Source organism: Haemorhous mexicanus, chromosome 8, assembly GCF_027477595.1.
Source record: "Haemorhous mexicanus isolate bHaeMex1 chromosome 8, bHaeMex1.pri, whole genome shotgun sequence".
Classification (NCBI taxonomy): Eukaryota; Metazoa; Chordata; class Aves; order Passeriformes; family Fringillidae; genus Haemorhous; species Haemorhous mexicanus.
This window is the reverse complement of record NC_082348.1, coordinates 26,731,696-26,743,945: the sequence shown is the minus strand read 5'-3', so window position 1 is coordinate 26,743,945 and position 12,250 is coordinate 26,731,696. Positions and strand designations below refer to the sequence as shown.

The 12,250-nt window shown below is 35.1% G+C and overlaps 1 protein-coding gene across 7 annotated transcripts in view; it reads right to left on the bottom strand.

Annotated features, from left to right (window-relative positions):
* Window positions 1-12,250, bottom strand: part of LOC132330675 (hyccin 2) — a 68,023-nt gene that overhangs the window by 44,307 nt on the left and 11,466 nt on the right. For 6 of the 7 annotated variants that reach the window (XM_059853323.1, XM_059853327.1, XM_059853321.1 and 3 more), the window contains 3 exons: window positions 4,859-4,961; window positions 3,917-3,995; window positions 2,740-2,841 (listed from right to left, as the gene is read on the bottom strand). In XM_059853323.1, coding sequence (XP_059709306.1) covers window positions 2,740-2,841; window positions 3,917-3,967 — 153 coding nt within the window. In that variant the 5' untranslated portion in view covers window positions 3,968-3,995; window positions 4,859-4,961. Of the gene's footprint in view, window positions 1-2,739; window positions 2,842-3,916; window positions 3,996-4,858; window positions 4,962-9,237; window positions 9,345-12,250 lie in introns of those variants that run through there. The other variant, XM_059853324.1, reaches the window with a different exon arrangement.

The following is a 12,250-nucleotide window of genomic DNA, read 5'->3' as shown; positions in this document are numbered from 1 at the left end:
AAACAGAGGAAATTGAGCTTTTGCCATCAGTACTGGGTGTATACATGAACTGGCACTCATTTTTTCATCTCTAAGATCTTTCAGTCCAAAGTTAAAGCAAACTGAGTAGCACAGAAGTCAGGGAAAAAATCCAAAGTAAAATATCTCTTACAGTCCTCTCTTTTTCCTAACAAACAAAATAACTTTAATTATAAGATGTTTCCTATTAGAATAACCAGCAATAAGCATTTAAAAAGAAAGACATTTTTACTGGCTTAAACATGCAGTGAGCATCAATGATCTAATTTTCACTCTTCATTTTATACCTCACAGAGATGCAAACCAGTTATGTTTTAAGGAAGATGATGAATAGCCTTCCTTTGGCTTATTTTACAAGTTTTCCAAATCCTAAGAGTCATATCTTGAAGTTAAATATAATGCTTTAGAAAATGAATGACAAGTATTGGAAATACTTAACTTTTTTAAGAATTCATTTGTAGAAAATAAAATGTGCTTACTTTAGACTTCATTATAACATAATGGGTGAAACCATTTATTATTTCAAGAGTACTGGGTCTGGTCTTGCTTGGCTTTGCAAAGGTGATCTCACTCTGTTTCACAGCTGCCCCGAGTTAAACCTAATTAGCACCACATGAATATTCAATATTTGAATTTCACTAGTGCTTTGACATCCATAGAGTATTGTCTACAGCCATAAACCAACCTTAAAAATTATAAAACTATCTGAAAAACAGTACTTCAAAAGCACTTTCCTTGTGAATCCCAATGCTACACAAAAATCAATATATTCTTCAGTTAAATTAGCTGTTTGTGAGCAATATCACTCTCTACACTTTTTGCAAATTTCTGCTCCAGTCATCTTTATATTTAAAAACATCAGAGCACTTCCTCAAAAGCAAATAGTAACAACTGTATTTAACTTTTCAATATGCTTGCCTTCATTTAATAGCTCACCAACAGTAGACACCTGCAAAAGAGAGAAACAGCTCGGTTGTTTGGTTCCTAAATATGCTGATTCCAGGCCAATTAATAATCCTGGTCTTATCAAGATAGAATGATGTGATTCCAGAAAAATTCATGTTTGCCCAAAACAGTTTGCCACTTCCTAGAAGTTTTAAAAATCAGTCAACTTTATGAATAAATTGCACTAAAGAAATACTTGCCCATCAAGTTGAAGAACCCAGAAAGTGTATTTTTATAAAAAAGTCTACCACATGTACTTCATCTTCATAAGCCATGAATTACCTTTCTAACAAATGAAGCCCTAAGAAGCATATTTAAAAACCCTCTCACTTACAGACAAATATTACTACAGAGTTATGCAAAGTAATGAATTCCCTTTGGTTATATTCCTCACAAGCAAATAACTTTGGAAGAAGTACAACAAGAAAATACATCCTGCCTTAACAAGTAGAACCTGAAGCTGGACATCTTTGTGTCTAGGATTGCTTATCTTACAAGATAAGCAATGGTACCAGAATCAGCCCCAAACAGCAACAGCTGTTCCAAAGAGTAATATTTGACAAGCACCAGTAACATAAGATCACCCTAAAAAGATTTGCAAATCTGGTTCTTTGCTCTTTAAATAAAATAAATGAAATGCTTATTCCCAAAGCAATGAGAAGCTTTTACATTTTCAGGAGTCTACACAAACACAAATACACAGACAGCAGCAGTGGTGGCTTCAGATTGAAGAGTAAATAACAGCAGCTTTTCAGTACAAAGAAAAAGGTCACTATGCAGGTTATTTATAATACTGAAATGAAGCTGACAGCTATGAAGCCTTTTTTTTTTATATAATTGCATGAGCATTATGCAATCTCCTTGAAGCTCAATCAAGCATTCAGCTTTCTAAAACAGCTGAGCTGTACTTGGGAAAATAAAGAACTTCCTTGCTGTGTACACTACCCATTAATTTATAAATATATGAGAAGTCACAGATGATACACCAAGAATTTGCAAGCATTTTATCTAAAGTAGTTGACATGTCAGAGAATGGTATGCTTGCACAATTTATTCAGGAGTTATTTTTCACACACTTGCCCAGAAATGCTCCTCACAGAAGCCAATGGGTTGGAAAGCTCAGTTTAATGTCACTTGCAAAATGAATTATGTGCAAGGGTAAGCTAAGTTTGCATTGTGTCTATTTACATTTTGTGGGCCTGGTTCTGCTCTTGTTTACAGCAGTGTAAACCAAATTACTCAAAAGTGATACTAGTATAAGCACGAGAAGATCTTGTTATCTTAATGGCATTTAAAAAAATTATTCCATCTTCCACTGTAACAAGCCACCACACAAGAAGTACATTGGGCTTTTTGAGTTTCACTGTAAGGCCTACTTTGTCTCAGTTATGACTGAAAGGTAGTTTCTGGGAACTGGGGAAAAAAAAAAATCAAACTTTAACCCTCCCCCCCTGAAAAAAAAACAGGGCAACAAAAACAACAACAACAACAAAACAAACAAACAAACACCACAAACCAAAACCAACTCCTGCCAAATAAAACACAATAGTCAGCTGTGGCAAGGAGAACCTAGCAGACAGCATAAACAGTACTTTTGGAGGCAGATGAGATTGTGTCAAAATGGTCAAAAACCAAGAGACTAAGCAGGGATGATACTCATGTTGGATTACATCAGAAAAAAGAATCAATCTTCCTCCCCTTTAGTTTCTCCAGTTTCAGTTGTAGAGGTGAAAGATCCAGGAATGAGAATAAAAATAGTTTTTTTTAATCTCCTACCTCATTGTTTGGGTCTTGAATGACCTTATAAAGAGCTGGTACCAGTGGTTTTTTTCGGTGCAATGTAGCTGCATAGCTGGAAATTTGTGATTCAGGTAATGCCTACAGAAAAACAAACAAAAAAAAAAACAGGTTACCCTGACCAATAAATGCTTCCAAGTGTTCAAGATCTCCATAAAAGAATGAAGTTTCATCCCAACATCCCAGAAAACTCCTGAAGTTCAGTATATTTTCAGACTTGTAACCTAACTGTTGAGTACAAGTCCTTCTCCAAACAAATAGCATTTGGGAGCACTTAACCACTTTGAGGGTTAAATCCAAAACCAGTTTAGATTCATCTCCCATAAATCATTTGCTCTAGTTTGGTATGAGGACTCTCTTTCTTGATATCCTGTATTTAACAGGATCTTTTTGAAGACTTTATCAAATCAACTCATGTTATTTAAGAGGTGTGGAGAGTATAGAATGAGCATGGACAGCCTCGAGTCTTCCCTGAGCAACATGTTTGTGGATTTTGCATCCTTGGAACTTAAGCAAATTTCCAACAACAGCACATGATGACTTACTCTCATCAATGATGTGAGGAACTACTAATTCTTAATTTAAATAACAGACTAATTTCTTATCAGTTATGAAATCCTGTTTTCTTGTTTATGCATTATCCTGTATTTCACTCAGCATAATTATCAAAATGTATAATAGCTTTAAAATACTTCAAATTCTTCATGATGAAACAATTAATCTTATGCAGTTAATGGGAGGAATATGTAAAGTATTTTCCTTTCTTTTTTTTTTAAAGTCCAAATAAATATATACTAATTATTTTTAAATTTTTAAGTTTCTCAATTGCAAATTTGAACAGCTTTATCCAGCTGTTAGTTAAATTCTAGCAGCTTGACCTACACAAAACACATATTTAAAAAACCACATTGCTATTGCAGTGTTCTGCTCCACAATAATAAACAATAAAAATAAACTACTATTAGAGTTATGCATTACTTATTATGTACCAGCCAACTCAATCACACAGACCTTTGGATGCTTTATGAATGGTATGAAACTGAAAGATCAAGTAACAGAAATTTAAAATGTTAATTATTTGATATTAAAAAACCCCACTGCTATGTTTGGTGGCATTCAGCCAATGGTGTAGATATCATTAATCTTCTCAGTTCACCTTGAATTCTGACAGCCATTCTTCCACCACACCTCGTTCTGATCCCAGCATTTTCTTATTTCTTTTGCTTCTCTCTTACCTTTAGAAGAAAAAAAAGAAGTTAAATATTAGTTATGGTAAGAAAATTGAGTTTTTTACAATCCTACCCAATGAAAAGCTGTTAATACCTTTCCAATAAGATTATATAGTACAAAACAATTAAAAAGTTGCATTTTGGACAATCAGTCCCATTATTTAATAGTAATTTAACTGTTTTCTTTGTTTAGTCTAAAATGCTGTGTATGAATGGGGAAGGAGGAAAAACAAGGATTCAGTGCTTCCAGCCAGTTGTCTTTCAGTTGTGTTTTGAAAATTACTTAAGTTCAACAAAATTTGTATGTTTGACATACAAGTTACATCGTGGAAGTCCTACAATAAATGACTTTGTAATAGCCAGACTAGATGACTGGAATCACCAATTTTCTTCTCAGAACTTACTTGCCTTGAGTTCTGAAAGATTTGTATTTAAGAACCATCAGTATTTGTTAAATGAAAAGTGAAGTGAAATAAGATAAAAGACTTCCCAACACATTTTTTGAGTTAATATATCATTTTTTCAATGGCCCTTGGCAGGAAGTCATTAAGAGAATAACAACTCTCTTGTGGGCAAGGAACTGCTTCAGATTTCTAAAGCAGGTTTAAACACCCTAAAATACAACAAATTCAGAAATAACATTAATTCAAGTAATACTTGAGTGACTTATTTCAGCAGAAGCACTGAAAAATCATTCTGTAAAACAACAGAACTAATTAGATCTCTTCCAAGTTTACAAAGAGATCCCGATACCATGTCAGAGTGATACATGTATCTAATTTAATTTAAAACACCATAGCACATGCTACAGAAGAAGCTGAGACCTAGATCACTCTGCCTGGAAAAAAACCTGCAACATTCAACTTTACCTCTTTAAAGAAGTCAGTTTTCTAAAGGAGGAAGAGGAGAAGGAATGCAGAAATTTTTCAACCTGGGATGCATTTGTCAAGCCTTCAAGTACTGCCCCGTTTTCTAAAAGATAAAAAAAACATATGATGATCACCAAATCAGGAGAAAATATAGTAAAGTAAAAGAAGCATTAACGTAAACATTTTTTGGCCTTACAAATTGAAGTTTACCAAATCCTCCAAATTCCACATGAATCCTTCTGCAATAAAGCAATTTCCCATTAAAAAAAAAAAAACTAACAAAGGCTCAGTGTTTTAGCAGGAGGAAGGGAGGAATTGCCTTCATCCAAATAAAAGACTTTTGTCACTTATGTAGAAAATCCTTCTGTATTAGTGAGGCACAGTACTTACAAAGAACAGTGTCAGGTGAAAGAAGAAAGTAATAATTTTATGAAATAAGAACTGAATTCATACCCTGACTTTGGAGAACATGTAATTCTTAAATTTAATATATTAAAGGCTCTCCCACAGTATAATTTCTTAGGTACATATTCCTCACAGAGCCAAAATTTCAGCGCTGTCATGAAAACCACACATTAAACTAAAGTTCATCTTTTGCTAAAGAATCCCTTCATAGTGAGCTTGAGGAAAACAACACTAACTCTAGGTATATTAGTGCTTTTGCCATGCATTGAGCTTCAAGCTTCCCTGTTTGGGAACTTCTTTCAGTGTAAATCAGCTTGAGAACCACAACTGCTGTATCAATACAGAAGCAATCCACATCTGGTCTGGCTAGGTTCAGTTTTAGGACAAATCATCCCTCCCTTTAAAATATGTGCCTGGATATCAAAGCCCTTTTTAGGGACTTGTGCAAAGAGGCAAGACAGGCAGCTGATGGACTGGCAGCCAGCACACAAGCTGCACTGTCCCTGCAAGGAGCACTGAGGAAAAGCTGGGTGAGCCCCTCAGCTCCACCTGGGTGCCTTGGGCACGGCTGCAGAGGCACAGGAGCACAGCAGCTGTGGGACTGCCTCAGCCTCACACACAGATGACTCTGGGATTTTCACATGGCCATCTGGAAAGCACACCTCATGCTTACACTCACTCCTTGGTTTGCTATACCTTTGGGGGGAAAAATATAAATATATCAAACACTATGTGGGTGTGTCCCCAAAGTAAACTGGTTCAATATACTAAGCCCTGTGCATATTTATTCAAGGTTGAAGTAGCCTGAACCAAGAGTATTCAATTTAATTTCCACAGTGTTCACATCTCTCCCAAAGCAAACAAAATACAGGGAATATAAGAGATTTCTCATGTTTATTTTAGAAACATTTTAATTTTTTTCAACTATAATGCAGAGGTTCTTATAATATATATGAACCATAAAAAATGATTCAAAAATTTAGTTATTACTAACAGTAATAATAAAACATACCAAAATATTTTTACATATGGTCTGATGAAGATTTCTTGTTCTTGAATACTGAACAAGTAAGCAAGTTTGAATTCATACTAAAGCATGGAACAGGAAAAGTTATAGTTAGGAATGCTGTCACTCATTGTCAAAACCAAATACAAAAAATCAACTGCCAAAAATCTTCCCCATAAAAGCAACTGAAATGATAGTTTAAATGTTTTCTCCTAAACTTACTCATTTGGCATAAATGAGCAGAATATGACACATAAGGCTGTTAAATTAGACCTGGAATCTTAGTGCTTTAAATTAAAACTATAAGACTCTGTTCTGAAGGAAGTCACAGTCTTGCACCCTGCATCTGTCAATTACAGTTAAGAAACAGAATTTTAGCAAGTCAGATCACGCTCCTTGATCATGCTATGCACACAAATCATGGAATCATAGAACCATCTTGACTGGAAAAGACCTTCAGGACCATCGAGTCCAGCCACTGTGCAACACAGCCCTGCCAACTCCACCAATCTACCTCATCCTTCAGCATCACATCTACATGGGGTTTTCAATCCCTCCAGGGATGGTCAACTCACCATTCTCAATATTTTTTTAAGTGGAATAATGAAACTTAAAAACTCAAGTAACTCCTGAAGAATTTTTGACTACAATAAAAGAAATAAGAAAGGGTCAACTGTGCTCATCAGAGAGCTTGTTTTTCACTTACATTATTATTTACCAGTCTGCATTTAAACCAAGACTAACCAAAATCAATCTGCAACAGCAAAATGATTACCCAGATAATCTCAGCCAGTACCACTTGCTACACTACCAACTATAACAGTGGGGATTAGAAAGAAAAAAAAATGCCACTGATTAGACACTCATAATTGATGATATTTAAGAAGATATGATAGTTGAGTATGCAGAGAGTTTTTGTTGTTGGCTCATATTTTATTGAGGGTTTTTGTTTGTAAGCTTGTTTTAAAGAGGCCAGTAGTTTATACTGGTTCAAACATACATGGGAGAGATTACATTCTAGGACATGCACTTCAAAATGAGTCCAGCTCTTGGCCACTTTATACTAGATGGCAAAATGCATATAATGCAATTTTCCTACTAGCTGCACAATGAATGAAAATATTATGTATTTTTACCTTAAAGGCCATGAGCAGAATAATTTGCATTTAACACCTAAACTGTGTCAGCCAAAAGAATAAAGCTTCATACTACATGATTTCTTCACAGTGCCATTTGTGTAAGAGAACATTATGGAGTGACAAGTCTAAAAGAACAGAAAACTCTATTATCAATTATAGCTCGTTCTTCCAGCTATGTAAACACTCCTCTCATATCTACAATTCATTACTGAGCATGGAAAGAAATGTATTTAAAGAAAGATTTTTCCATTCTGCCTCTGTAAAAAAAGTACTGGGGGAAGCATCAAGAATGCATCCTTTCTCTGACCTAAACATACTTGCAGTTTCTTTGATTCAGCAAGTTCATAGCTCTGTAAGAAGAGCACCTGTGTTAAACATGATTAACACCCTGGCAAGCAGAATAGATAGAAGACAACATAGGATGAGGTGGTCAGAAGGACACAGGAAAAAAGCTTCCCCACCACACACCCACACTAACGAGACTGGGAAGCTCTGGAGGAAGAAAACCAGGCAATGCTGATAAATGCAGATAACAAAAGCACAATTTGAACTTCTTGTGATGAGCTATTCCTGAATGCAGAGGTGTAAAAGACTAAATGGAAAAAGACTAGATAATGTATTTGATGATGCAATGAAAACATCTGTTCAGGAATACATCAGCAGCCAGAAAATAAATCAAGATGCTTGATCTCACAAAGTCATTTAAAGTAAATCTGAAAACATGTAGGTAGAGCATACAAAACTGGTAATACACTCTTATTTGAAACACTGGCCTACATTTGTTGCAAACAAAAGAAATATGTATAATGCAGAAAAATGTTTAAGAAGCAGATAAAGATAAGGATTGTGAAAAATAACTTCTAACCTGGATATGAGAATAATTTTTAAAAAACAGAGGAAATAAAGAGCTCCTTGTCTTAGAAGCTCATGGAATTAATGGTTGAGAAGGTAGAATAGACTTTTTCTTGTAACAGAGTAATAAAAAATAAAATGTTTGAATGCACCAAGACAGAAATCTTAGACTGTTAACAGTGTACTGCTTTCCACACTGTAAGTTACCATAAAATATCATGAGGACAATAAGAAGCTATTGTAGATAAACACTGTAATACCTGTTTTACATAGTTACTTCTGTGGTAGAACAAGAAGGGTAAAGAATAAAAAAGATATAAAGAAAAAGGATATGCATTGTAATATACATCTCTTTTGATAAATATAGTACAAATACCTTTGTGATTTCCCTGTATCCATATACATAAACATATTATTCTATCAGAATCCTATTTAGTACACAAACTATTTACTTACATGAACTGTCATTTTGGTAAGAACATAAAATAATACATTTAAAAACTATTGTCCTCAACAAATCAGAGCTACAGCTACAACTTGCCATTTGAAACAGGTTCAAACCTTCTGCCAAAATTCTCTTGGCCATACAGCTCCAGAGTACAGAGATACAAGGTAAAAACTGACAAAGACAGAAAGAGGCAAAGCCTCCTCAGGACGGTTATTAATTTAAATTGTCAGCTCAAGCCTTCTCCTTAATAGAAAGAGCACTCTTCCAACTCTAGTTTTTAGGTAATTTAATTGCAAGCTTCAGCAGACAGGCATGCATTCCAACTTTAAAATATAAATGCTGATGTATTCTTTATGTGGGATTTAGGTTGCCAGCCTTATTAGACAAGCCTTAGTCATGCAAAACAACTTGGATAAGACATTGCTTCCCTGCCCACTCTGACTCACTAGTAAAAACCAGGCTAAAAAGCTTTCTTTTTTGATATCAGCAACAAAGAAAGTTATTTGAAAACAATGGGAGAAAGCCTTACCACAGAGAAGTCAAAGATGATTGATAATAGTCTTGTAAACTTTCATGGTACCATACTTGCACAGTAAGATCCATTTCTTATCAAAAAGGTCACATCAATTTCAGCAGCTGCCAAAAAAGGGGTAAAGAAAAGGTACAGCCCATCTGTTCCAAAAAGCCTCCTCTAAGTCATTTTAAGCTCTAAATTATCTTCTGTGCCTTTTCAAGCACCACAAAGCTGAGCTGCCAACCTTCTATCTTTTTACCATTCCGACAGTGAAACTGCTTTACAGATACAAAATTGCTGCAGACAAACAATTAGGGCAGTGGGAATGAAAATACAACACTGAAAATAGACACTATATAACAGTTTAAAAACCAACTTTAAGGCTGATGTTTTCATAGTATTGCACAGAGTAGTTGTAGAAAGCTACAGAAGTCAGGTGACTCTACAGAGAAAAATTTAAGTGCCTCACAGAGGCAAATAAGCAAAACCTGAATTAAACACAGTTGTACACTCATAGCTAAATCCCTCTTCTAGGAGTTCATGCAGCAAATAAAGCAGAAAAGAGTTGAGATAATCAAGAATGTGGAACAGGAAATTTATCTTCTGTATTCAAAGAACACACTCCTCTACGTTACTTACAGGATTTTGGAAACAATAATAACAAAGACCTTATCCTGCAGCCTTAAATACCACAAAACACACATTAATTATTCTATTCTAAGGACCTGACGCACTTTAAAATATATATACACACACACACGTAGGTTAGGCACAGAAAAGTTACCTTATTCTCTCAGCACCAGTTTCCTTAGAAACAACTTCACATAGTCATCCTACACAAAACCTAAAAGATTCTCTTGTCAGGATCCTGGTGATAACCCATCCTACGCCAGACAATACAGGTTTGTCCTCCCTTTGCATCAGTTCATATGCACTAACTCTTCCTGTGCTAGTTTGTCTGCATTAACCTCTTTGCTTACAAAAACATTTCCATGCAAATTACTTTCCATGTAACCCTACCTCTCCCAAACACCTTCTCCTTCATGGTTTTGGTTCATGAAGTAAATTAAATCTAGATAAGTAAAGACGCAAAATGCATAGTAAAAGAAGGAGCCTAAAAAAAAAAAAGCCTCAGCAAACTAACACTTGCAAAATCACAGTTAAGGTGGTCTTTTTAAGGCACTCAGTACTAACTACTAAAAATGAACAGACACAGGCTAAGAGAAATCTTGAAACAGAATTTCTGTGGGAACAAAACCAAAACAAAATTCAAACCCAGAACAAAACAAATCAACAAAAAGACACACTACCAAAACCTCCCCAGTATGCACATTGGAATAAGACTGCAAACATTATGCAAAGATCACTATCTGGTCTGTAAAGGAAAGAAATTAATGCAGAAACGTTCTAGAAATACCAGCTGAATATTCTAAGCAGCTTCCCACTTTTGAGCTGTAAAATCGTCACTTGAGAAAAAGAAATGCCTGTTATATTATAAAAATACCCATTAAAAAGTTGAAGTCAATTCCAGATCGTATCTAAATTACAACACCAGTATATATTTTTCATTGCAGTATTCCCTACCAACTGTAATTTCCACAAAATGGAATTTAGGTTACATATTCATTAATTAATTTACCTAACCTCCTTTCTTCTACCCTTTTCTCAAAGAGATCTAACCCAGAGGCTCCTCTGCTGAAATTAATGAAATCCCTTATTCTAATCTTTTCAACTTCCAGATGGTAAAGCCTCCACCTCCAGGAAGAGGAGTGTAACTAGATTAAGCTGAAGTGACAAATTTCCCCCCATCCATACACTTACTTACACATTCACAAATTCTTAAATGAGTGTAATCTCCAAATTTGTCTGAATTTACCTCAGTTATAGCTAAAATTATGTCATCTTGCTGATTTTTAAAAAATGATGCTGTAAGAATACAAAGTTCCAAATAAACTTTCAAAATGGCAGAGTAAAAATAAAGATCCATAAGAATTAGGACATTGTTTTATTGCACGATGCCATAAATTTCATATCTGACTCAGATGCTTCATTCACATTTAAGATACATGCTTTTCAAGGATAAAATTAATTCTGATTGATATGCTGGTCTTACCTTTCCATGACAAGTTCCCAGACTTTAAAAACCAAACTTAACAAATGCAGTTAAATGAAACATCACTGATCACAGCACTACTCATCAAGATGACAATTTCAGAACAGCCCAGATCTCTTCTGCTTGACCTAATGGAATATATGAGCAAGTTGAACCCCACAAACTTACAAGAAGGACTTCAGTCACATACAGAGGCTGTTCAGTATTCAGAGGTAAAGCATCAAGAATTCTGAAATCTAAGACCTGCTCCAATATTCACAGTTAAAACTGTAGCTGCCTTTATTACTTCCAATGTTACTGCAGAGGAAGAGACTTGTCTTCTTCCATGTCATGCATCACAGCATGATTTCAGTGTCATCATTCTCAGTCTCACACTAGTTTTCTGAAAGTTAGAGAGGGGTTTTAAGAACTGCAAAGAACAATCTCACCAAACAGAGAGAAAACCACTGTTAATTTTGTATTGAGATTAGACAGACTGTACAAGTCAGAACTTCCACACATAAGAACTAAAACATGCACTTGATCATGTTAATTCTATCCATTAAGAGCTGTGTGACCATCAATGATTAAGATATTTGACCCAACTGATTAAGGTGACTGTACTACAAAAACTGATGCTTATGACTAGCCCTACTATTAACTTCACTAGGATTCCTCCAGAGCAGGAAATTACACAGCCTTTGTCAGACTCTTGTCCACAGAAAACAGGCAAAGAAACTGTCTGTAAAGGAAGTGTAACACTTTTTCATCACCTTATTAGAAGCTCTCATGAAACTCAGCTTACTATAATTGGCACTCTGTGGCCTATTACTTGGAAGCATAAGCTGCTTCTCAGTGAAACAACTGTGTGAGAATTAAAACAGTAGTAAATGTAAATTAGTGCAACAACTACACCAGGTACCCCCTTTGTCTTGG